This window comes from Monodon monoceros, unplaced genomic scaffold (assembly GCF_005190385.1).
Source record: "Monodon monoceros isolate NGI ecotype Baffin Bay Population unplaced genomic scaffold, NGI_Narwhal_1 Super_Scaffold_16, whole genome shotgun sequence".
NCBI lineage: Eukaryota > Metazoa > Chordata > Mammalia > Artiodactyla > Monodontidae > Monodon > Monodon monoceros.
In genome coordinates this window covers 28,460,594-28,487,107 of record NW_021703772.1, presented here as the reverse complement: position 1 = coordinate 28,487,107, position 26,514 = coordinate 28,460,594, and the positions used below count along the sequence as shown (strand labels likewise).

General features: G+C 43.6%; 2 protein-coding genes and 1 non-coding gene across 4 annotated transcripts in view; 2 read left to right on the top strand and 1 right to left on the bottom strand.

Moving 5' to 3' along the window:
* CCNYL1 (cyclin Y like 1) overlaps nucleotides 1–12,548 on the top strand; it is a 35,003-nt gene extending 22,455 nt beyond the window's left edge. The window contains exons 6-10 of one of the 2 annotated variants that reach the window (XM_029224691.1): nucleotides 767–818; nucleotides 1,777–1,896; nucleotides 6,091–6,257; nucleotides 9,540–9,702; nucleotides 11,239–12,548. In XM_029224691.1, coding sequence (XP_029080524.1) covers nucleotides 767–818; nucleotides 1,777–1,896; nucleotides 6,091–6,257; nucleotides 9,540–9,702; nucleotides 11,239–11,355 — 619 coding nt within the window. In that variant the 3' untranslated portion in view covers nucleotides 11,356–12,548. The remainder of the gene's footprint in view (nucleotides 1–766; nucleotides 819–1,776; nucleotides 1,897–6,090; nucleotides 6,258–9,539; nucleotides 9,703–11,238) is intronic. The other variant, XM_029224692.1, reaches the window with a different exon arrangement.
* LOC114897366 lies at nucleotides 12,457–12,563 on the top strand. The gene has a single exon (XR_003794090.1). It is a non-coding gene; the product is annotated as a U6 spliceosomal RNA (small nuclear RNA).
* An 8,636-nt stretch (nucleotides 12,564–21,199) lies between these two features.
* On the bottom strand, nucleotides 21,200–26,162 carry FZD5 (frizzled class receptor 5). Its single transcript, XM_029224690.1, has 2 exons — nucleotides 25,974–26,162; nucleotides 21,200–25,688 (listed from the first exon to the last, which is right to left on the bottom strand). Exon 2 carries the CDS (start codon nucleotides 25,432–25,434, stop codon nucleotides 23,668–23,670), a length of 1,767 nt encoding a protein of 588 aa, XP_029080523.1. The 5' UTR covers nucleotides 25,435–25,688; nucleotides 25,974–26,162; the 3' UTR covers nucleotides 21,200–23,667.
* Between the last annotated feature and the right edge of the window lie 352 nt (nucleotides 26,163–26,514).

Below are 26,514 nucleotides of genomic sequence, written 5' to 3'. Positions count from 1 at the left end.
ATAATTGAATGACTTCTAATTCAGTTTGGTACCACTGCCTTGATTCATGCTCAGAAACCAGCAGTTTTACCCACTTTTGCTTTTATACATCCATAGCAAATGTCACACAATGTGAAGGGCAGGTAGTGTCTTAGTATTCTTATAAAAGCAGTTTTGACCTCTTGGGCCTCCCGAAGAGGGGATAGGGGAGAATCCCAGAGGCCTGCAGACCACATTTAGAGAACCGCTGTTTAAATGAGCACAATGTATTAGTGTGGTGAAATTTTAAATAAAAAGCCTGGTTTCTTTTAAAATAAAAAGACAATTACATTTTTAACAAATTATTTAAAAGAGACAGGAAGAAATACACAATAAAGAGCTAAAGAGAAAAAAAACGGGAAAAAACCGTGAATGTCATATTCACATTCATTGAAGTTAGAATTTATTGCCCACCACCACTGCTTTATAAGATGTTCTTGCATATTCCAGTGTGAGGTTAGAGGAGTGAAAATATATTGGCTTACAAGCATTGCCTGTTAGGGAGGGTCAGTGCTTATAAAGGCAACTCTGGCTGGTTGTTGTAGAAAAGATTTCACAGAACTTGATGTGCTGAGTAAAAATAGGTCAGGAAACCTTTCTAAGGGCGGAATCCAGGAGAAGAGTTTATACAACTGTTTGCTTTGTTGAAGGTTAAGCTTCCTCTACCCCTCTCTCTACTCCTAGCAGATATTTTACTAAGATAGTAACTCCTGAATTAATTTTTTAAATGCACATTCTTATTTTATAGAGATGCAGATAGATCCTTGGATATTTTTGATGAGAGATCACATCCACTCACAGTAAGTGTCAGTTTTATTGAAGTTGTACTTTTCTCTTATACAGTTGTGTTTATTTCATGCTGATTTGCTTTGAAATTAATTACTAGAAGAAAATTACTTCCTCCAGCTCGAAGTCAAATTCATCTTCCTTTAAGTCTTCTTCCCCCCGCCATGTTGTGTCTAGTCATTTTACCGAAGGCATGTTGTATAAGGGGTTGATGGATAAGAACCGGGTTGCACTTTGTATGAATAGTGAGCAGGTAAGTAAACATACCCAAGTAACAGAAAATGTATCTTTTGAAAGGATGATTTTCCATAGCATCAAACAATATAAATATTTGTAAATAAACCTAATATGGTAAGACCTTTAAGAAGAAAACTAGAAAACTGTTTAAATTTTAAACCAATTAAAATGACAAAGTTTTAAAATTCACTTCTTCGGGTGCTCTGTGGCCACATGTGTCTGGTGACTGCTGTATAGGACAGCACATTCTTAGAGCCTTATGGTTACAGGACACTGGAAATGTGTGACAGAAAATGTGACATATGGTGATCAGCAAGACTTTTGAGCCTAAAAATATTGGGTTGGCCAAAAATTTTGTTCGTTTAGTGAATATATTGTCTAATAAAATTCTTGGTGAAAATGAAAACTGTGTCTTTTATTTTTACTTAAAACCAATTGAACTTTTTGGCCAACCCAGTAGTTTACATTTGGTTAGAATTCTGTGGGGAGGAAGGTGGAAATATATAAATTTTCTGAGGTTGTGCCTGTATTTTTCTTTAATGAATGGTGGTGAGTATTGGATCTCTGTGGTATTTTAGGATCCCATTGTTTATGTTTAAAAGACTACAAGACATATCACCCAATCAAAATTCTTTTGAGGGGCACGTGGGCCCAAGTGTGAAGACTGCTATCTTAAGGGTACTTTTAAGTATTTTTCTTCAAGGGATACTTATATTGCATGTTTTCTCCTTTCAGCGAGAAAAGGTTCCAGAGGAATACTTTAAGCATGATCCTGAACACAAATTCATTTACAGATTTGTTCGCACTCTTTTTAGTGCCGCACAACTAACGGCTGAATGTGCAATAGTAACTCTGGTAAGATCTTTTCGTTCCTAAAGCGTCTGTAGAAACTTCTGTCTTGTACACATGGTATGGTCCTGTTTTTCCCAAATGAAAGTAGGTTCCTGAAATGATCATTAGAACTTTATTAAGAGAAACCTATCAAAAGAAAGTAAAGTATACACATTTGAGCTTTAATAATCATTATGATTTTAAATGTTGCCATTGCTTTTCTCATCACAAAACAATTGCTATTAAAGGCAGCAGGAGAGATTTTTGGCTTCTCCTTCCACACCTGAGGACACACATGCACGTGCAGTGCACACACGCACACACAGATGACGCATGCTGTGGTGGTAGGGTGGGGCGATAACTGAACTATCTGGTCCACAGGCAGAAACAGGTTCCGTGTAGTTTGAAGCTGAGTCCCAGACTGTACTGCCTAGGCAGTTCTGATGTGTGTCCTGATCCTCGGATAATGGTGTTAACCATCCCTGCTGTCCTCCTATTGCCTGCATGTGAAGTTGCCCAGGATTAGGGTGCCAGTAGTGCTTCAAAAGGCTTTACTCTAGTTAGCCTGCTAAGCGACAGCTGTAAGGACCTTTCTGTCATCCATTCTGAATTCCTATGGTAAGATTTTATCATTTGAATAATAAATCATTTTCAAGTGAGAGGTAGTTGGGATTGTGTTACTCCTCCCTATAGCAAACCTGTAGGGGGGAAAGTCAGCTGCATGGCCTGCAGGGAAGGAATACTTAGGCCATTCACTGCCTGCTCCTATCAAGGCAGAATTTAGGAGAGGAGGCTTGTCCTTTTGAAAAGAGACCCCTCAGTGGGTACTGGATCAGACACAGGCCTTTTCTTGGAGCTACAGGCCACTTGGAGTGCTTAGCACATGCTTGAGAGAGGCAGGAATGGTGCTTGCATGTGGAGAGCTAGGAAATGCAGGAAGGAGAGCATTTGGGTTGGAAGAGGGGCATTTCTTTGTAGCCAAGCTAAGCTTGATGTACCTGCGAGACAGCAGAATGGCAGTGTCTAGTAATCATTTGAATATATAGGATTGGAGCATGAATCTGAGCTAGAGGGAGGGAATTAAGTGTAGCTGTTCAAATGCAGAGAAAGTATGTAAAATGAAAAGTGGGTGGGCTTCCCTGGTGGCGCAGTGGTTGAGAGTCCACCTGCCGATGCAGGGGACACGGGTTTGTGCCCTGGTCCAGGAAGATCCCACATGCCGCGGAGCGGCTGGGCCCGTGAGCCATGGCCGCTGAGCCTGCGCGTCCGGAGCCTGTGCTCTGCAACGGGAGAGGCCACGGCAGCGAGAGGCCCACGTACCGCAAAAAAAAAAAAAAAAAAAAAAAAAAAAAAGTGGGTAGAAGATAGATCTGTAGGGACTATCAGCACTTAAGGGACAAATCCCCAGAGGAGCCGCTACAGTGGTAGGAAACCCAGCAGAAAATCATAAGAGACACCAGGAGAGGTTCAAGAAGAATGTGGTCTAAACGCTAAATGCTACCAAGAAGTTGCTCATGTCATAAATACCCACCGAATACGTACTCTGTGTCACTTTTCTACATGTGGGGGGTGGAGGAGAGAATAGGTTGGATAAATAAAGTTCTTGCCTTTATGGAGCAACTGTGGAAGACGTAAATGTATTTTTTTTTAATTGGAGTACAATTGATTTACAGTGTTGTGTTAGTTTCAGGTGTATAGCAAACTATGTTTTTTTTTAATGAGTATTTTTAATTTTTATTTATTTTTTTTTTGTGGTACGCGGGCCTCTCACTGTTGTGGCCTCTCCCGTTGCGGAGCACAGGCTCCGGACGCGCAGGCTCAGCGGCCATGGCTCACGGGCCCAGCTGCTCCGCGGCATGTGGGATCCTCCCGGACTGGGGCACGAACCCGTGTCCCCTGCATCGGCAGGCGGACTCTCAACCACTGCGCCACCAGGGAAGCCCCAATGAGTATTTTTTAAAAGATGACTATTTCAAGAGAAAGCAAGGTAGAAGAGAAAGCAAGGTAAAGGGATAAAGTGATTAGAGGGGCTTCCTAGAAAAATCAGGAAGAGCCTCTCTGAAGAGGTGATGTTTGAACCCAGCACCTGGCTGAACTGAGGAAGAGCAGGAACGCTGGCATTACGGGCAGAGGGGACGAGGGCAAGGCTCTGAGACAGGAACATGCTGTGTGTTCAAGGAAAAGCAAGGTGGCCATTGTGATCAGAGTGAGGAACGAGGGAAAGAACATAGGTGATGAGGTCACAGAAGGACAATGCCGTACCGCACAGGGCCTCGTAACTTGCAGGCCACGGGAAGAAGGTATTTGTTTGATGGGAAACCTCTGGCAGATCTGGAGCAGCCGCATAAAGTACTCTTAATTTAAGAGGCTCTCCTGGCTGCTTTGGGGAGAACAGACTGTACTCTGTTGGGAGGCAGAGTGGAGGCAGAGAAGTTAGGCAGTGGCAGCGATACAAGTCAGAAGTGACAGAAAAGCGGTCAGGGTACCAGTGAAGGTAGAGATAACAAGAAGTTCTAACAGATTGGAGCAGGATAACTCAAGTGCAGGTTTTTGGTCCCAGCGACTGGGCGTGTGGCAGTGCTCTTTCAGTGTGAGGGAAGGCCTGGGGAGTGGAGCTCTGGGATGAAGAGCTCTGGGTTGTTTGTGTGAAGGCACCGGTGACCATGGCAAGAGTAGCCTCTGTAGAGTGGTAGCGGCAGGAGGCTGACTGAAGTGGGTTAAGGAGAGGATGGGAGATGAGGACGCCGTCTGGGGGACAGACGGGGGACAGGCTGGGGACATGTAAGCATTCACACTGGAGGAAGCCTCTGACAGAGAGGGTGAAGTTGTTTAAAAAGAGACTGTGCGAACAGTGTTCTGCGGAAGTGAGATGGGATCAACTTCATTCAGAGAAGAGTTAGCTTCAGTGAAAAGAAAGAAATCTCGCTTCCTCCGAGACAGGAGGGCAAGTGGGATAAATGAATATCGGCACGTGTACCAAGTTTGCCAGTATAAAGGTGAGAGGAAGTTGAGAGATTGCCAGTGTCGTTTCAGTGCCTCTGATTAGTCCCATAAAGTAGAGAGTTGAACCTTGCAGGGAGAGTCGTTCTTAGGGTACTAGAGAGTGCTGAGTTCTCTGGGGAATGGGAGCAGAATTTCACTAAGAACATATAATCTCAATACCTGTGTTTGAAAACACAGTAGAGTTTGGGGAGCGTTGGCGAATCTGAGCTGTCAATCTGATAACCCTTCAGAGAGTAAACATACTTTTTAAAACTGGACATTTTTCTTTTTGTCAAATGGCATATATACTCTTCGGCAGAGGTAACAACAAATCACAGCTTACCTCTATAATCTTTACTCAGCTGTTAACTCCATCCAGTTCTTTGTGGGATAGACATTTGATACATGTAAAAGAAACCATGAAATCATCTCACAAACCAGCAGGTTTTAGAGGAGCCCCAGGGATACAGACACAGGCAGCTCTTCCCACCTTAAAACCAAAAGAATTGACTAAGCTGCAGATTATGGAAGACAGAAATGAATAATGAAATGATAATGGAGATGTGAAAAATAGGGGATATGAAAAGGACTACCGTTTGTATGCATGTGTGTTCCTTAAAAAGGCACTAAAATATGGGAATACTCGACAGTTGTAAAGCCCCTTTGTACTGCCTGTCCTGCTGTGCCACACAGCAGCCACTGGGAGGCTCTCCTGACCACCAGTTTTTATCTTCAAGTTCATGCCACAAAAGGACTGGTTACTCTGAAGAGAAGATAAAGATGTGCTCAGTCTTACCAGAATTTTACACACTCAAGCATTATGTAAAATCGCCATGCAACCACCACCAGTCTGGTAGGTACATTGCACGTGGTAGGCACTCAAGCATTTACTGAACAGTTGAAATCGACCCTGGGCTGTATGTGCTGCCCTTTACAAGTGGGTAGGTAATAATACAATGCGTGTCTTTAGAATGCCCTTTGCCGAGATGTCCTTTCATTCCTGTGACCAAAATTGGGTTGGAAATTCACACGGGCAGAGTAGAAATATCAGACTAACAGAAATGTCTGACTTACAGCCGTGACCTGGCCTCTGGCCTTGGCTTGGCTGAGCAAAGTCTTTGTAGAACCTAGGAATAAAAGGCATGTCAAAAAGAGATGAAATCTGTCATTCCTAACAATTCTTATCACAGCACTTAAACTGAACTAAAATCAAAGATCAGTGCTCTACTTTTGCAGGTTTACTTAGAAAGGCTTTTAACTTATGCTGAGATCGACATTTGCCCCACTAACTGGAAAAGAATTGTTTTGGGAGCCATTCTTCTTGCCTCCAAGGTTTGGGACGATCAGGCTGTATGGAATGTGGACTACTGCCAGATCCTCAAGGACATTACAGTTGAGGACATGTGAGTTTGTAAGGTTACGGTGAACTTTGTAACCATTTTCCAATGCCTCATTTGCTCCCATAAAGTTTACATTTTAAGAAATGTTATATTGTGCAGAGAGCTGAAATAGACATAAAATTGCAGACTTCTTTCTATCTAGCTGTAGTATAACAATTTGTATTTCCCCTCATTAATTGGTAGGTCTTGATGTGTTATTGTTGTAATATTCTGCTTGATAACTTGAAATTGTTTTTCTGGTGGTTTTTGCCAAACATTTTACAAGCTCACTACCAGAACAACATGGTACAGCAAGTAACTTCACAGCTTTCTTAAAGCTGTCTACCAGGTCCAGTCCATTTTTAAGGGGCACATGCCTGGACTTTGAAGCAAGTGGCCACTGTTAAGGTCTTAGGGCCTCTAGACTACTGACAGGTTATAATTTCAACCTGAGTCACACATTGTGTATTTGCTTTTGCTGGTCTTTTTCTCCTTTTTATCTGAGGTTCTGTTGTTACAGAAACTGTGATGTACAGGTAGCCACATATAAAGGTTTCAGATCCCTGTGTTCCTGTCTCCTCCCCTAAAGTCTGCTGAGTTAGGAAACGCCTGCCTCTCAGGTAGGCCGGGAAGCATCACTGGGGCCTCACCCAGGGCACTCAGCAAACACAGCAGCAGCACTTTGTGGGGCCTTGAGTTAACTAGGCAGGTTCTCCTCACAGATGGCACGCTCACATTGGCATGAAACACCAGGCTTCCAATCTGGCTCTGGTGAAGGGCCCCAAGGGTGGGAAGCAGGATGAGCCAGAGAGGTAATTCCAGCAGACTCTCGAAGTGCCTGCTTGACAGTGAAAATGTCTTTGTGGGTGACATGCAGGAAAATGTGAAAGGACACCTGTTGATTATATTGGACAGCAGAGGCCGATCAAGGTGGCAGGCAGGAGCAAGAGTTTGTTTTTGTTACCTTTGCCCCTTACTCTAGATAATTCACAATTACCAAAGTGCATATTTACAGCTGAAGCGAGGAAAGTTGTGACTAAGAGATGGGACCAGTGACTGTCAGTAGCTGTCAAAGTGGCTTTTGGTGAAAATGTCCACTTCAGTGATAATGTAAACCGGGTGGTCATGGTGATATTGCTGGTAGCAATCTTAGCAAACAGTGTAACAGCAGATAATGAATTTGAAATGAATAGAAGTACTTTTGGAAGTTGCAGAAACTAAAGTGACGTTGACCAACACTATCATCAGTCTTTAAACTGGTCCCTTGAAGGAAGGAAAATTTGTAATCGTGAACACCATCCCTGCCATGGTGGCAGCTGAAATTTTCTCAGAATCTGCAACTGAGCCGACTGGGGCTCTGGTTCCAGGTACAACATCAGAGAACATGCAGGGAAATGTGTGGGTGTTCATAGATGCGAACCCAGGAGCATTGGCGGCAGTGTCCAGCTATGAAGAAACTAATTCTAAACAACGCTTTTCCGTGTAGAACAGAGAATCACCAGGAGTTATGTTTATAATAGGCTGCTTTTGTTTATGATCTTTGGAAGTCAGAAAGCATTACAGCAAAGTGTTTAATACACATTTGTTTCATCCCTCTGCTGTTGACCACTATTTGTAATGGTCTCATTTTGAGTCTGAATTGAAAAATTGCTGCCTATCTGCTTTTCCTTAAAACTTTCTAACATCTATGTGTCTTGTTAAATATATATTTCCCTTCAAAAGAGTAAGTTAAACTGAGCAGCTGCTGTTCAGAAAATTTGCTGCGCCTGTAAATGGTATGCTCTTCAGCCATCTAGCCATTTAAAACACAACAAAAAACACAGAAGATGCATATTCTATAGGCATAATGCTTTTCTTCAGTGATTAAAGCTCTATTAATAGACATGTTAATCCTATGAAGTACTGTATTTCCACACAATTAAAATGTATTAGTGGAGAAAATATAAAAGGGATAGTGAAGTGCATTTATTCCTGTAGTAAATTAAGTCCTGATTAGCTGATTATCAAAACATTATCTGATTTACATTTCTATAGACTTCTGGCCCTACGAACAGGAAATTAATTTTGGAAGTAGGTTCAGTTAGGTTTAAAGTTGAACAAATGAGAAACCTCATTTCTGCTCATACTCTGCTCTCCATACAGGAGAACATGGAGCATTTGTTGATTTATCCAATGGATAAAATATTAACACTTTAAAACCAAGAAACCAAATGTATTGTAAAATAAGCCACTCGCATGTTTGTTTGGGTATTTATCATTTTTATTTATATAATCATTTTTATTTATATAATCAACTCTCTAAAGTGATTGCTGTGAAAAGTGGTAAGATTCACTCTAATTTTATAGTTATTAAACATTTGGCAAGCAAATGGCTGGATATGGTCATATAGCAGAAGCCTGCTCCCAACACTCTGCTTTCCCACTTCATTGAATTTGCCCCCTGTGGGCGTGTGCAGTCTGTCCTGGCACCTGGCAGGGGGCGGTAGGTCTGAACATCCTGGGCTGCTCTCCTAACACCGGGGGAAAACAACTGCTCTATCAGAGGTCATATCGTAAAGTGGGTTTAGTCTAGCTGAGACATAATCTTACTGCCTTCCTAAGCTTAAAAAGTGCATCCTGTCCTGTCATGGTGACAACAACTCACCCTAGTAAGGTTAAGGTGAACAGAAACTTGCATTATGTCCTTTGACACAGCCCCATGCATTGTGGCGGGGGTGGGGGGGATTCCCTTTCCCATCGAATGTAGCTTATTTATTTATTTATTTGAGATGAATCCTTGTTGCCTCAAGAGTTTTCCCCCCTCAGAGATAATAGCAGTGGCTCCCGATGGATCCATTTGTTGCCGTGGTGATGTGCCCACTCCTTTTGTTGGCTCGCATCTACTTCAATAAGCCCCTTCCTGTCATCAGCCCGGTGAAAATGTCTGCAAGTTCTTCAGAGCTAATAAACAGCATACATCATTCCTTTCATCTGATCACTATAGCGGGGCCTTGTGAGTGAGTGTGGAGCATGAATCGTACAGCTGCACTAATGGAACTCTGAAGAATGAGCCCCTGAGTCAGCAGCATGAGTGCATAAGAGGGCCATAACCTCTTCCCCCTTGTCCCAAACTCAAAGTGCTGGGACACAGAAAGGACCACAAATAGCTGTACCTTGTTTGAACATTAGGGTATTAATCCAGCAGGGTAGCCATTATTTGTTTCAAAACAGTATTTAGAGCCATCCTAGTAGCTCAGAATGGTATTTTTGAAGATAGCCCAGTTGACTAAAATTGTCCTGTGTTGGTTTTGTCTTCTCCTCCCCCAGGAATGAGATGGAAAGGCACTTCCTGGAGCTACTTCAGTTTAATATTAATGTTCCCGCCAGTGTGTATGCCAAATACTACTTTGACCTTCGCTCCTTAGCAGATGACAACAACCTGAATTTTCTATTCACTCCTCTTAGCAAAGAAAGAGCACAGAACTTAGAGGTAAGGCTGTGAAATCACTAACTGGGGTTTTCTGTCAGCCACCGAAGCCACATCTGTAGCTAAATTATATTAAGCAGTGATTAGGAAAATGGAAAGCTGTTAACAGTTTGAAGAGCTTATTAACCCGTTGGCATCATATTTCCTGTGTCTTTTATGGTTTATACAGGGATCTCACATTATAAAAAAAATTGTCTCTTCTGTAACCATAATTCAGAATACTTTAAGTCATATTTAATCTGTTCTTAATGGTTTTCCATTTGAACCTCTACACTTAACATATAACCATACATGAATAATTTCTTAAAATTGTATCCCTAATCATATGTACCTACATAATCTACTTACCACTCTTAACTGTCTTTTTTTTTATATATATAATTGATGTTTTGGACTATTTCTACTATTTCTACTGTCTTGATTTTTTAAATAAATAAATTTATTTATTTATGGCTGCATTGGGTCTTCGCTGCTGCACGCGGGCTTTCTCTAGCTGCGGCGAGCGGGGTCTACTCTTCATTGCGGTGCACGGGCTTCTCATTGCAATGGCTGCCCTTGTTGCAGAGCACGGGCTCTAGAGCCCAGGCTCAGTAGTTGTGGCGCACGGGCTTAGTTGCTCCTCGGCATGTGGGATCTTCCCGGACCAGGGCACAAACCCGTGTCCCCCGCATTGGCAGGCGGATTCTTAACCACTGCGCCACCAGAGAAGTCCCTCTTAACTGTTTTTTACTCAGCTTGCAGTTCGTGTGTGTGTGTGTGTGTGTGTGTGTGTATCACAGTTCAGTCCCATGAGTTTATTAGACAAAGCATCGGTGGCTAAGCTGAGAGACCTATACTTGGAAGGTATAATGTGGGTTCAGATACTGGATGTAGAAAGTACATGAGTTTTTAATGCAAATGGTAACGTACATGGAACAAAGTAATATTTATGGCTTATGATTTTTGGTGGGTATACAGCAAAATTCACAACTGAAATGAACACATTTAAAATTGATACTTTCTGTGGTACCTTGGTGGTACTTTAGAATACGATGTTTTTCTACCATAATTTATGTGCAAGTGAAATAGCACCTTTCAGCGCTTCAGTCATTAGACCTCTCCTACCTTGAGCACATACCTACCTCATTAAAATTTTCTTAGAGTACGTAATAACTAATGAAAATTGAATAGAAGTTGAATAGCTGAGTAAACACTGATTTTGCCCAAGTGTATGTCCATTACGTTTAAGGATCAAGTGTGTAGGTAACAGATGATATTGCTATTAGGAGCCTATCATTAGGAACCCAATTTTTAAGTAACTCCAAGTTATTAGGGCAAGTTATCCCTTGCCCCAGCAATCTAATCATAGCCCTTAAAGGTTATTACCTTAGGGAATTGTCAGTTAGTGTAGATATCAGCTATCCAAAGTAGCAGTAACTATGAACTATCTAAACGAATGTAGATGTGTGCCTTATCAATGATGCTTTTTTGGTTTTTTAAGGTCCGAACATTTTTTTTTCCCCTAATTGTACCTATGTTCTACCTGATTGACTTTCCTAGGCCATTTCCAGATTGTGTGAAGACAAATACAAAGACTTGTGTAGAGCTGCTATGAGAAGGTCTTTCAGCGCTGATAATTTCATTGGTATTCAGCGCTCCAATGCCATCCTCTCTTAAGGGAGAAGTGAGGGGTTGTAACATCATAAACCCCTCGTAACAAGGACTGGAGAAATATCACCTCTCCTGCTCAGAAACCAGCAAAGTTAGTATTTTCACCTTAAAGAAAGACATTGAATTCAAGAGACTCATGGACAAGCGAAGATTATGCTGTAGGAAAGAACGGGACCTCGTCAATGTAACACACTCTTCTGTCCTTTTTAATGTAAACAGAGTTACAAAAACCACTCCAAAGCTAAAAGCTCCCAATCCACGCACAAATATCTGCTTACTATGTAGGCCGATAGCTGTGAACTATGTGAGGTTTTTTAATTAATAGTTTAAATTTTTAGACTTTAAAGACACTAACTATATAATTTTTCCTGTTTTTCTTGCCTCACTGTCCCATACTGCTGCATATTCCTTTAGAATCAGTGCAGTATTACCATTAAAAAATGCGACTCCTAACAACTCATAAAGCCAAACTTAGGAACAGACTGTTGTAGCATCGTTAGGTTTTGAAGGGTTCTTCCTCCCTACTATATCACTGAAGCTGCTAGTCATTATTGGCAATCAGTTTAAACCAAAAAGCTGCTGAATAACACTTGTCATCCACATTCTTTGCAGGCAGTACTTATTAGCATATTAGCATGTGTGGGATCATAAACAGAGAAAGTAGGTTATTTACTTCTATTGGGTCCGTGCTGCATTTCTTGTTAACTATGATGGTGCTTCTGATTTTGTGATGATTTTCCTCTTTGTTACATACTTGTATTAAAGGATATTTTCATAATTCCAGCCAACATGGTGGTCCAGTAATTAACAAGCTGGCAGTGAACTAGAAGGTGTCCCAGAAGTCTCAGTGCAATTGCAAGCCTGAATATAGTGTGCTTGGATACTCCAGAACACTGTTGCAGAAGTATAAATGCTACAGACTGGCAAAACGTCACTTGCAAGTTTAATTGAATTTCTTCTAAACTCATTTAGGTTTGTAAATTTTAAACATTAAGCTTTTAATATTAATATTTTGTTTCAGCCCCTCTTGAGGATAGCAAACAATGGGCTGAAATAAAAAATTAAGAGCTTAAGGTCAGAATGGCCATCATCAAAAAATCTACAAACGTGCTTGCTTCGGCAGCACATATACTAAAATTGGAACGATACAGAGAAGATTAGCACGGCCCATGTGCAAGGATGACACGCAAATTCGTGAAGCGTTCCATATTAAAAAAGTAAAAATCTAAAAACTATAAATGGAGAGGGTGTGGAGAAAAGGGAACCCTCTTGCACTGTTGGTGGGAATGTAAATTGATACAGCCACTATGGAGAACAGTATGGAGCTTCCTTAAAAAACTAAAAATAGAACTACCCTACGACCCAGCAGTCCCACTACTGGGCACATACCCTGAGAAAACCATAATTCGAAAAGAGTCATGTACCACAATGTTCATTGCAGCTTTATTTACAATAGCCAGGACACGGAAGCAACCTAAGTGTCCATTGACAGATGAATGGATAAAGAAGATATGGCACATATATACAATGGAATATTACTCAGCCATAAAAAAGAAACGAAATTGAGTTAGTTGTAGTGAGGTCATACAGAGTGAAGTAAGTCAGAGAAAAACAAATACCATATGCTAACACATACATATGGAATCTAAAAAAGAAAAAAAGGTTGTGAAAAACCTAGGGGCAGGACAGGAATAAAGACGCAGACATAGAGAATGGACTTGAGAACACGGGGAGGGGGAAGGGTAAGCTGGGACGGAGTGAGAGAGTGGCATGGACACATATACACTACCAAATGTAAAACAGATAGCTAGTGGGAAGCAGCCGCATAGCACAGGGAGATCAGCTGGGTGCTTTGTGACCACCTAGAGGGGTGGAATAGGGAGGGTGGGAGGGAGATGCAAGAGGGAGGAAATAATGGGGATATATGTATACGTACAGCTGATTCACTTTGTTACAAAGCAGAAACTAACCACTGTAAAGCAAATGAGTTTAGAAGAAATTCAATTAAACTTTCAAATGATGTTTTGTAAGTTTGTGGCATTTATACTTCTACAAGTTTCAAAGCTTAAAATTGCACTAAGACTTAAGGGGATACCTTGTATCTTCATAGACCTGCCCTCCTCTTTCTAAAGTAGTCCTTTGCAAGGCTGGGCTGCTTACCTGCTTGATCACCTACATTTCTTTTTTCTAGATTTGGTAAAGGAATTATGAACAACAGTGTTAATTCACATGTAATAAATTGAAAGGAACTGGACCCTAATAGTAGTGATAGAGTAAGTGATACGAAACAGCTTTTCTATCCTATGTGTTAACCTGTGTGTAGGTGTCTCACTTCAAGTTCTGCTACTTAAGAGGAAACATGTAAACCTTAGGAACCCTTACCTCAGGCTTTAAAAGGCAGGGAGGTCCAGTAATCAGTCTTTTAGGAGATTGGTAACGATGTCACCTAAACTTGAAATATTAAAAAAAAAAAAAGTTAGTGTTCTCAACTATGTGAAATCTTTCTCCTCCTACCTTCTCAAATGTAATCCTAGGAATTTTGCCTGTAAACAAAGCATTTCTGGGCCAGAAATACTTTCTCTCTTTATAGCAAGGCTTCACATTATATTGAGTGCTGCAGGTTCCATCATTTTTAAAGGACAGAGACATAAATGATAAATTACGGTATATAAAATATTACAATCTACCACCTCAAAAAATATTGTTTATGGAATTTGGAGCTTCAAGTACTGATTGCAGTTTTATTTTGAAAAGAATGCTACAACTTATGTGGTTTTTCTTCCTCATGTTTATATTAAAAGAAAAGCTAATAAACTCTATTTTAATTAAAATATATGGCTACTGTGTTTGTAACACTTCTCACTATTCACATAACAACTCTGTCTAACTCAGATGTTTTCAATCAGCTCTGATAGTCGGGCCTTAAACCATTTTCAAACTAACCATAAGTTGTTTTGACCCCTGCCTTTAGTTAAGATGTAGTCACTTGTTCAGCTTACGCTCTTTTCAACCTGAAGAAAATCTAGTACACTTAAAATCACTGGCTACAGTGCTCGGTGGCATAATGCATTAGATGGCATTTTTTAATTGTTATGGTGCCAAGATGGAAATGCACATTGAAAGATAAAAGTAGGTAAATACACAGAGAAAGGAATTACAGGGATACTGTAGAATCAGAACTTGAGTTGTTTGAGGGCTTCAAGCAATTGAACAGGAAAGAAAATGGAAGAACAGGAAGCAGTAGAATTGTGGTTGCTGTTAAGAGGGTGACTTTTTTTTTTTTTTTTTTTTTTTTTTTGGGCGGGGGGCTCCCTGCTGTTGTCTCTCCCGTCGCGGAGCACAGGCTCCGGACGCGCAGGCCCAGCGGCCATGGCTCACGGGCCCAGCCGCTCCGCGGCATGTGGGATCTTCCCGGACCGGGGCACGAACCCGTGTCCCCTGCATCGGCAGGTGGACTCTCAACCACTGCGCCACCAGGGAAGCCCCTAAGAGGGTGACTTTCAAACAAGCCACGTAATTTGACTTTAACATGCTATTTCACTTACATTCAGTTGGAAACATACCAGATCTCTAAAGTTTCTTTTAGACCCTAGCCACTGCACTTGAGCAATATTCCATCAGTCCTGATAGTATTGCCATGTTTTCATCCACCTTAATTTCCTTCCTAAGGTCAGATCTTTAACTTTGTTCTTGTTAAGTTGCTGACTAGGAGAAATGATCTTATTTAGTACAGAAGGGAAAAAAATCTATCACAAGTCACTGTTTATATCAATAGTTTGCACCGCGTAATAATATGCCAGTTAGCAGAAATGCTGACATATCTCGAGTGGTCGAAGGTTTAAAACAAAAAAAATTGGGGGTAGGGACATTGGACATGACTGTAGCTTCAAGAACAAGTTGGTAGAATAAGGAGAATCACTAAAAATTGCTTTTTCCCTTCAGCTTTAATTCTAGAGGCAATAGTCATTTTAATAAATGGGAAATTGAGGCAAATTAAGGTAAAAATTTAAACATCACTGAAAGTAGGTTCTCCGACAAATATGGGGCATGGAAACTAGTTACTAATAGGGTGGCAACTATGGCATTTTTTTCCAGGGTTTTATACCTAGGAAGGGTTTGTTCCCTAAAGTAGTAAGACTATAAAAGAATATCTGACTACCTGAACTCAAATTTTATTTTTTCGCTTTTTAAAAAAAATTTTTTTTCTCTAGTGGAATACTGACACCTGTGCAATTTTAACTCTGGCATATCGTGAACTGAACTTTATTCTTTACAAGGAAAAGACAGAGGTTTGAAATGTATGTTTGAACCAAATTAAATTGCCGTTTTTGTATGTTAAATTCATATGGTTGACCCCAAGACAACTTCTTAGGGCCCAGTGTTTCTGGTTAAGAGAAATTTTTTCCACCCTGTGTCAGATCCCATCATGACCCTATTCTTTGACATTTACTCCTAATGTACCCTGTATGCCCATTATTGAAATTCAACAGCACTAAATCCTAGTTTTACAACAGGTCAAGTTTCATTTCTTAGTTTTCCCATTCTATAAAATATACCATTCCTTGATGTTTGAAAAATGCTGAAGCCAGTATTTACTGGAAAACAATTCACTCTGTATTCAGGTTATGCAATGTTTTCGAAAATGTTTACCTATAGCGTGTAGGTTAGCTAAAATCTTTCATCACCCAAGCCTTCTCTCTAACCACATGTAAAATGACTACGACTGTTCCCTCACCCAGAAGCCACATTCTTGAGTATAGAGCTATTTGGTAAAGCACTGGACAGCTGGTAGGGGCTCTCCCAGAGGTAAGTGCTAATTTCTATGCAGAATCTGTAGATTACACCCAGCATCTATCAATCAAGTTAAGGATTAGATCACCTAAAATCTTAACTGTTAGCCACTTACCAACCTGGCCAGCCTGACACCTTGCCAGCAAGAATACAAAAGATCTAGGAGCCCTTCAGAGACACCTTGTCCCTTGTACACAGGTGCAACCTGTTTGGCTTCTGAGGCAATTTCCACTAGTCCATTTTAAATGGGTTTGGCAGATGAGATAACATGCACTTCATATGAAACAAATGTTATGAATACCAGTTTATGGTTTAGGGTCTCTAACATGCAGAAAGAACCAGGAAAGTGAAGTAGCACAGAAATTAGAAATCCAGAGTCAAATGGAAAGAGGTTAATGTTCTTTAAAAAAAAAAAAAGGAACAGGTTAGGTGATGACTAACTGCTGTGAGGGCAGCTAAGTAATTTGAATGTGATTAGAGACAGCCTCAGAATCTAAGGTCCTCAAGAATAGGTCGACCTCTACTTCAAGACCTCAAATTACTCTGCTAGCTTTTTCTTACAACGTCTATTCCTTCATCTTACCATTCTCAATTCTACCGACCTTTACTTCTAGCTCCCCAGATGGTGGCCCTTTATCTCCTCACTGGGGGAACCGACTCTTCCAAACACAGGGCGTCAGTGTTTCGTCCACCTCCCGCTGCACTCTCTCAACAAGGTCATCTCAGCTTCACCCTTTGACTTTCTGCTCGTGTCCAATGTGGCAGTGCTTGATGTTGGTTACTACTATGACCCATTTCTAAAACATTATCACCAGGTTCCAGGAAATACAGGAGTTATATGTCTCACAGGCTAACTGGCCCCTGGTAATCCCCTTTAATCAACTACTTGAGCCCTCCTGTGTTCCCACAAAGTAGTTGTTCCCAATTTGCTGCACTCACTCCCCTGATCTGCCCACAACCCTAGATGTATCTCCTCAGGCTAGGCAGCAACCCCACCTTCCGAACTCCAAAACTCATCTGGCATTAGGAATAGATGCCTCACTTCTTAAGGTAACCCCTCTCATCTAAGGGAGAGGATTCCATCCCGACTCTTCAAGTCAAATTTCTATATCCAACCCCACCACCACCAGGATGGTGGTGAGGATGGGGCAATTTGACCTTCCTCAGCCCTTGACATGTCCTAGTGTTTCTCAAGATGTGGTCTCCAGACCACACCTGCCTCTCATGGGCTGAAAGTCCCTGTAAGAAATGAAGCTTCTCTAAATGCAATGTGGAATCCTAGAACAGATAAAGAACATCAGTGGAAAATCTGGTGAAATCCAAATAAAGTCTGGAGTTAACAGTAGAGCGTTAATGTTGACTTCTTAGTTTAACAAATGTGCTATGATAATATGTTAATATTAGGGCAAAATGGATATATCTTTGCAACTTTTCTGTAAGCCTAAAATAATTCTAAAAGTTTACTAAAACAGAACAAAAAGACCTAATTCTTGGATCCCAAATTAATCTCAATTCCTGGAGCTGAAGCCTGGGAATCTACATTTCTAATAGGAACCCCAAATGATTCTTATGCAGACACAAATTTGAAACCTAGTCTTTCAATTCCCTTTCCATTCCACGCCTGAATGGCTGCTTTTTCCTCGTTTTACTTACCTTAACCTGATTTAATCTTTTAGATCCTCTCAACCCTAAAATATAAGTACTATCATTATCCCCCTTTCACAGATGAGAAAGTACTAAGATGAAGTACACAAATGAAGTACTAAGAGCTTAAGTAATTTGTTCAGGATCAACAGCCCATGAATGATGGAGCTGGGAGTTGAATCCCTAATCAATCTAGCTCCCAAGTCTATGCACAGAACCATTCTACTTCCGCTCATTCTGTTGCACGTAAGAGCTCTGTAACTAAATCACTAAAAGAAGCATTATTACCTATTTCTCCAACTTCCTAAGTCCAACAGTGCCCCCCTTTCCCACTGGGGGGAATGAACAATGAGAAAGCATTGGGAAGATGTGCCAACTAGAGACCTGTATGGGTAAGACACAGTGGCTCTTGCACCAGGATCCAGCTCAACTGCTGTATTTTCTGTTCTCCCAAATGCCCTAACATGTACCAATCTAATAATGTTCATAGTACTCACTTTGATGCTAAATTAATTATCTCAGGTTTACTAAGCATCTGTCCACATTGTCAGGGAAGTGCCGACTCTAAATCAATTTACAGTTGGCCCTCCGTATCCACAGGTTCTGCCTCAGTGGATTCAACCAACCATGGATTGAAAATATTTAGGGAAAAAAATTTCAGAAAGTTACAGAGAGCAAAACTTGAATTGGCTGCACACCACCAACCATTTGCATTATATTTACAACTACTTAGGATTTGTATTTGGTATTATAAGTAATCTAGACATGACTTAAAGTACAAAGGAGGGTGCAGGGGAAGATGGGAGGGTTGTGCATAGGTTATATGCAAATACTGCACCGTTTTATATAAGGGACTTGAGCATCCATGGATTTTGGTGTGGGGCGGCACGGGGGGAGGGAGACTACTGGAACCAATTACCCACAAATACAGAGGGAGAACCATACATCTTCTTATCTTATCTGGGTTCCCTGACTTGTATTTAGACCTTAATACAAAGTTGTGGATCTAACTGCTGAATGATAAAGTTTTGGGGGTTTCTGACTGCAAACCAGACACACACAAGAGCAGCACTTCTATCCAAATTGCTTCAGTACAGAGTATAGATGGAGGGTTGATAAAATAGAACACAATCTCAGGCAATGTCTCTGTTCTTACGTGTATTTTCCTTCATTTCTTCAAGTGAATCATGAAACAATCACAGGATCAGCAGGAGAAACCTATGAAGTATATTCAGGTAAAACATGTTTTCATTAGTTCTCCTTCTGGTGATTGGAATTTCCTTGATTTTATTATCAATAAAAACATTGCCACTTATATTCAAAGTACATCTGAGAAATCTGATCATGAAATTAGAATGCACATACCTCCTTCAGATACTCTTAGAAAACAGTGTCTCTCCATAAAAGCATGAGAAAAATACTTGTACAGCATCTTATTTGCTTTACCATTGCTTTAATGCACTTTAAAATTTATCTACATGAATTGGGAACAAAGAAACAAAAATAGACATTTCTTTGTTTTTCATAAATAACTACTCTCCATATTTGATAAAAATCTCAAAGCATTATTTTAACTTCCCACAAATATAATACATACATTTTTTTTTCTGAAATAATAAGGTCAGCAAATTAAGTATCTTGACACTAATATAACCACATACAACTGCTTTTCTACTGACTTCCAGGAACAAAACAAAAACAGAAAACTTCTTATCAAGATGCTCTGGGTTTCCTTTTGCTAGTGTTAGGGACCCTGGAATTAAAATCATCTGCCAGTAATCATTTTATAGATGCTAGTTGATTGTCTACAAATAAAATATCGCTGGCTCTGCTTTGAGTTCTGGATTTGACATGACACTGACAATACCGCATGGGACAGGCACTACACATACACGGAAATCAGAAAAAGTATTGAATGCCCTGGACTCGAACTACTGACTCAGTATGTGCCTCATTTGGCTCAGTAATAAATTCACCTGCACCAAACCCGTATCAAAAGTCACTAAATCTCTCATATATATAATATATATTATTTATATACACACCCACAACACATACATACTATACATACAGTTTGTAACAACATGAAGTAATATCGTCTTCAAACGATGCACCACAGACTGAAATAAATCCTGTAATTGTCATCAAGCTGCTAGAAGCTTTTGAGAGTTCTGAGCCAGGTTACTTACTTTCATCCTGCCTACCCTTCATTCACCCTGCTTTAATGTCTTGGTAGCTTTTGCTTTCAAAACCACCCTCCTCAACCTAGGTGTATTTCTTTCCCAGGATCACTTGATTGGACTTTGGAGGCAAGAAAGGGCATGCAGGGGGAGCAGGAAATCCTCAGCCACTGTACCTCACACCTGCCTAGATTTGTGATGTTCTCTATCCTGTTGGCCACATTCGGTGTTAGAAAGCAGTTATTCAAAGCTTTGTCCCTCCTACCCCCCTTGGTCTTTCTGTAGAGCACAAAAGTGAAAGAAGCCTCTTTAGCAGGGATAGCAGTTCATTAAAATATACAACTACATTTCCTAGCTCTGGGGTTCCCATTCTGTACTTGAGACTGCAGGTCACGGATGCTGTTATTAAGGTGCGGTGTGGGATCCATGAGGTTTTCTCCTGGCAGCCGGTGTCAGGATTAGTGCAGCCCTAGCCCAGGAGGAAACGGCCTAATGAATACCAACTTGGAAACAGTGCTGTCAGCACATTATTTAAGCTTGTACATTGCTCACAATTACACACAACACACACACAGGCTTATCACTGGAAATGACTACGAGAAAACATGACAAAGGTTTGCAAGGATAAACCAATAAGGCACCAAGAATACTTATTTTCAGCCAATTTAGACAACTTCAAAGTGTGAGGTTAAGAATATAAATTAAAACAACTTCCTAAGTCTTGGCAACTGATTTACTGAGAGGTCACATATTAGTTCCTTCTAAATCTTTACCCCTAAAATCTATGACGGGGGACGTTGCTTACAATTGAACCATGAAAGGGACAGCCCAAAAGCTGTACCTGTGAAACTAAACTGGGCCTTAAATCCTTCCTAAAATCACAGAGCTGGCTGTGAAGAAGTTGCTAAACCAACCCACAACCTTTCATTTTGTAACTGTTTTCATGAGTACGGATTGTTTGCCTAATAAAAATAAAAATCAGAAGAAAACAGCATATGAGATGGAAATAGGGGGCGACCATAAATAGATGGGCTTCTCTGCCCTGGGTAGCAGGAGGGGTGGCTGAGGTAAAACTTGAGGGAAGCAGGTGGGCTTCATCTTTGAGGTAAGGGAGGGGGAGAGCAGCGGTGAAAACAGAGGCTGAAAACAGGCAGCTCTGAGAGTTGGCCTGGACCTAGATCTCCAAATGCATTACCTGTATTGCCTCTCCTTGGCTTAGTATCCTGTGTCTTAACTGTCTTTTTTTTTTTTTTAAGTAAATTGGTTGTTCTTTTTAGGTTTGGTATGTTGCCAAAATGGAAAATAGTTGTTTTAAAAGGAAGAATTAAATCACTTCAACCACATCATCCCACAACTTTTAGATACATTCTGCGTCATCTTTACACTCCTCCACAAAAAAAAAAAGGAAGAGGAAAAACCCAAATTAGTCACAATGACCTAAGGCAGCAGAATAATCTATGTGCTTTCTGGGAAGACATGTTAACTGAGGGAAGAGGTCAAGGTGATCAGAAAAGTTCCTCATTTGAAAAACAAGAGAGGAACTGGCCCTCAGGCAGGGGATCTATTTCAAGGTTCTAAGAAGCTTCTTCTGAACAAGTAGAGGAATTAGATGTGCAAAAAGTTCTGTAGCTCTGTGTACAAGGTTTTGTCGAATATACTGACATTTTGATTCAGAGGATGAGTGTGTAAGAGCAGTGCGTTTTTATAAACGTGAATAGCTTTTGAAAGTCCATGAAAACTATAACAACAGGCTTCTTTCCACCAGCAAAGTGCTTAAATCCACTATGGAAAGTATACACTTGTTTACTTAATATCCACAATGTAAAAACTGGCCTGGGCTTAAATCTGACTTTTCCAACTTTGGTATAAATGAAGCGCAAATCCCTACACTTGTTTCTCTAGGGAGACATCCCCAAATTTTAATTGTTTTTGCCATTTTAGCTTCTTAAATTTAGTTCCCACTCAGTCCTGGTCACTGGTATTCTGCTGGCCAATGCACTGTCACCCCCTTCCCCAGTAATGGCCTCACACTCTTCTTGAATGAATGGTTAGATAGATTAGGAAAGCAAACAGAATTTTTAACAGTAAAGTATGTGTGCGTGGTGTGTGTACGTGTGTATTCATCAATACATAGGCTTTCATATATAAGTGAGGGAATGGTTCAACAGATTAGAAAAGCAAACAGAATTCTCTAACAGTAAAGTGTGTGCTCATCACTATATAGGCTTTCTCAGAAGAGGAGGAAGAGAAAAATATATTGAGGCGAGGGGGGCGGGGGGAACAGCTTTCCTTTTGCTACACTGATCCATGTTTTAAAAGCTTATGCAAGGGTGTTATGGGTTTCATTTGTTTCCAGAGGCCGCAGAGAGCAGTGTCTCGATGCTTTTGGAATATCTGGCTGTAATCTAGTCCAAAGTCCAGGGACACTTATTTTCCCTCATCGCTGCCAGTGTTTGTTCACAGGTAGCCAGCCTCCCTCCCCCCGTTCAAGCACCTCATTCAAGGGTGGGTGTGGTTTCTAATCACAGCCCTCCAGGAGAGGAGGAATAAGAAAAGCAAAAAGACTGTTTAACATGATAAAGGAGGTGGGATGGGGGGGGGTGTGGAGCAGATAAGACAGGTGTTGGAAATTTACTTAATTACAGGAGTTATATCCATTTTAGTCCTTAAATGTAAAAAGGAACCCCCTTCAGCACTATCACTAAGTCCTTCCAGAAGAGAAGGAAGGGGGTTTATCTTTACCAAAGTTTTAACACAAGTTTAAAAAAGTGGCATCACCAAAGCCTATTAAGAACCACTCACTATAGATGTTAAAAAAAAAAAAAAAGAACCACCCACTCCTCGGGCACAAAGCTGCCATCTTAACAGTCTAGAATTCAAGTTCAACCAATCACCATCCCTTAGGTTCACATTCTTCCAAATATTTATTCCGGACACTGCAATGCTACCTCTAACTTATTCAAGCAAAGCTGGCACTGTTAAGAACGAGAATGATTACAAGTACTATAAAAAAGAAACCGAAGCTTGCTAAACGAAGCTAGGACGGTCACATTAGAATCTCTAAACATTGCCTAACCTTGTCACTTTCCGGAGGCCCTAACCACATTATGCTACCCCTCCTTGGTATGACTTAGGGTGTCCCCTAACTTAGGAACTATAAACAGGGACAAGCAGCTCACCTTAAAGCATCTTGGACACTTTAAGCAGTGGAAGGAGAAACAACCTGGAAAAGCACACGGAACAACTTCCCAGTCACAGCAACTTTCACTGTTCACATTATTTTTAAAGACAAGTATAGGAAATATATTTTCCCAATTTAGACCACCCAGTTCAAAGAAACCTGAACCAAGTGGAACTTCATTATAATGCCAACTTTAGGATTGTAAAGCCCCCAAAGCAAAGGTAAATTTTGTTGCCAAAATGCAACAAAGTTAAAAATTAAGAAAACTACATATAAATTAAAAACAGGGTTCCTCTTGAAAAGGCAGTAAGATAGAACAGACGTGAGCTGAGCCCCTTTGAGAAGTCCTGGGACAGGTACTCCCCTTGAAACCGTCCCTCTCCCCTCTCTCCAAGCTGCCCCGGGAGGGGGCATCAGCACCAAGAAGGTAAACGGAAGTGACCTTGGCAAAGCTACCAAACAAAACAACCTCCCTCCCTCAACTCCCGGCCCCGGTCCCGGTCCCTCGGCCTCGGCCTCCTCCTACACGTGCGACAGGGACACCTGCTTGTGATAGGCGGCGGCGGCGGCGGCGGGGCCCGGCGGCGCGGTCCTGCCCGTGAGCGCTGCGCTCGCCTCGGCGTAGTCCCCGGCGGCCGTGGCGCCGCCGCTCTTGTGGCCCCGCCGCGGGCGGCAGCAGCAGCGACTGGTGAAGCGCCGCCACGACTCCACAGTCTTGCCGGACCAAATCCAAACGCCCGACGTGATGCCCACCACAAGGCACATGAAGTACTTGAGCATGAGCACCCAGTACTCGGGCTTGGCGCGCGGCTGGCCAGAGTCCGGGCCGGGGCACGCGCAGGTGAGCGCAGCCTCCCAGCTCTCGCGATAGTGCTGTTCGTACAGGTAGCATGCGACCACGATGCTGGCTGGCACAGTGTAGAGCAGCGTGAAGATGCCGATGCGGATCATGAGCTTCTCCAGCTTGTCCGTCTTGGTGCCGCCCTGCTTGATGACGCTGCGGATGCGGAAGAGCGACACGAAGCCCGCCAGGAGGAAGAGCGTGCCCACCAGCAGGTAGAGCACCAGCGGGCCCAGCACGAAGCCGCGCAGCGAGTTCAGGTTCTGGTTCCCCACGTAGCAGATGCCGGCCACCGGGTCCCCGTCCACGGAGCTCAGTGCCAGCGCAGTGATGGACTTGACACTGGGGATGAGCCACGCGGCCAGGTGGAAGTACTGCGCATAGCCCGCAATGGCCTCGTTGCCCCACTTCATGCCAGCCGCCAAGAACCAGGTGAGCGACAGGATGACCCACCAGATGGAACTGGCCATGCCAAAGAAGTAGACCAGCAGGAAGACGACAGTGCACAGCGCAGGGCCCGTTGTCTCGTAGTGGATGTGGCTGTGCTCGCGGCTGCAGGCGACGCTGGCATGGCCCACGACCAGGCGCACCAGGAAGCCCAGAGACACGCACAGGTAGCAGGCTGACAGGAAGATGATGGGGCGCTCAGGGTAGCGGAAGCGTTCCATGTCTATTAAGAAGGTGGCCACCGTGGTGGAGGTGGAGATGAAGCACAGTACAGACCACAGGCCGATCCAGAAGGTGGCGAACGTGCGCTCGTCGGGGCTGAAGGACGGCTGGTAGCAGGGCACCGCGCAGTTGGGTACCTGGCCCGTCCTCACCTTGTTGTAAAGCGGGTGTGACTCCTTGAGAATGGGCACGAAGGGCTCGCGGCACTTGCACACCGACGGGCCCCCGGCGGCGCAGTCGCTCCCCGAGGCCGGCGACCCCGGCAGGCCTGAGTGGGTGGGCTTGGCCGGGAAGGGCCTGGGGGGCGCCGTGGTGGTCTCGCTGCGGTTGTAATCCATGCACAGGACCTCGGCGTCGCGGCCCAGCACCGGGAGGCGGTCGCAGCTCATGCGTTCCGGCCAGGCAAAGCCATACTGGCGCATGAGCGGCGAGCAGCCGGCCTTGGCGCGCTCGCACACCGAGCGGCAGGGCGGCAGCGGCTTGTGGTAGTCGGGCAGGCAGATGGGCGTGTACATGGAGCACAGGAAGAAACGCAGGTCCGGCGAGCAGTGGATTTCCACCAGCGGCCAGAACTGGTGCACCTCCAGACCCGCCTCGTCCTGCGTGTCGTGGTTGAACTGGTTGGGCATGTGCGTCAGGTTGTAGCCGATGCCGCGGCACATAGGCACTGTGATTTCCTGGCACACTGGGGCCTTGGAGGCGGCCGCCGCCCGGCCCGCCAGCTGCGCTAGGAGCAGCAGCAGCAGCGAAGGCGGCGCGGACGGGTCTGGCCGAGCCATAGCCCCCTCCCTCCCCTCGTCTCCCGCAGCCAGCGCGGGGCCAGCTCAGGCAGGGGAAACCGGGATCCGGGCTTCCCTCTCCGCCGACTTGTGTGGCGCCGGGACTGGCAACCTGTTGGTTTCTTTTTCTTTTAAAGAAATCCGTCCAAAGATAAACTGTTTCGTGAGGGCGCTGCCTCCTCAGGGAGCGCTCAGCTCTTCGCTGGAGAGGGCTGGGGAGGGACGGTTAGGGCTCCGATTCCAAGGAAAGTACTCTTTAAAAAAGAAGGTGGAGGAGAAGAAAAATTGCAACCACTCCCAAATAGAGAGGTGTCAAAGGCGCTATCCCCGCAAGCGGTCTCCAAAACTCTAAGTTAACCTATCTCCCTCCCCTCCCCTCCCACCTCCTGGAACCAAACTACAGACTCCCCGCCCCTCACCCCGCCTCCCTTCTCGCAGGGCCTGCCAGCCTGCACCCCAAGGTCAGAGCGCTCAGCCCCCGGGAAAAGGGCAGAGGGCCGGGAAAAGAACGGGGAGAAGGGGAAGGCGCGGGCTCTCACCTCTGAGGATCCCGAGAGAAGCAGATAGTCCGTAGCCAGCCTGGGCCCTCCGTCTCTGGGACACTTCGCTCAGAAACGCGACTCAGAGACAGGCTGGCATCGGGAAAGTTTGGCGATAGGCTGGGTACCCGAGGAGGCAGCACATGGCAGCAGGTGGGGGCGTCTCAAAGAGGGGGTCGTCCCCTGAACGAGGTCGCCGCAGACCGGTCATTCGCCCCCACCTCCTGCGGGCCCCCCCGCATGATCCGGGCGGGGCAGGACGCGGGGCAGGCCGTGCGTTCCACCAGGGTCCGGGAGCCGGACGAAGGGCGAGCGCGCCTGGCAGCACCTGGGCAAGAGGAAGGCGGTGTGCGGCGACCGGGGGATCCCGCCGCCTCACAGCACGGCGAGCAGCCAGCGCTGGCCCCGCCGGGACTGCATGGTGCGCGCCCGCCGCCGCGTCCCGCCCGCCGCTCTCCTCCTCCCCTGCAGGGGGATCCGCGCTCCAGCGGACTCCTGGGGGCGGTGGCGGTTCTCCCGGGACGCGCCGGGCTCCGCTCCT

Coding starts and splice junctions, on each gene's coding strand:
- FZD5 (XM_029224690.1), bottom strand. CDS start 25,434: ATGGCTCGGCCAGACCCGTCCGCGCCGCCTTCGCTGCTGCTGCTGCTC.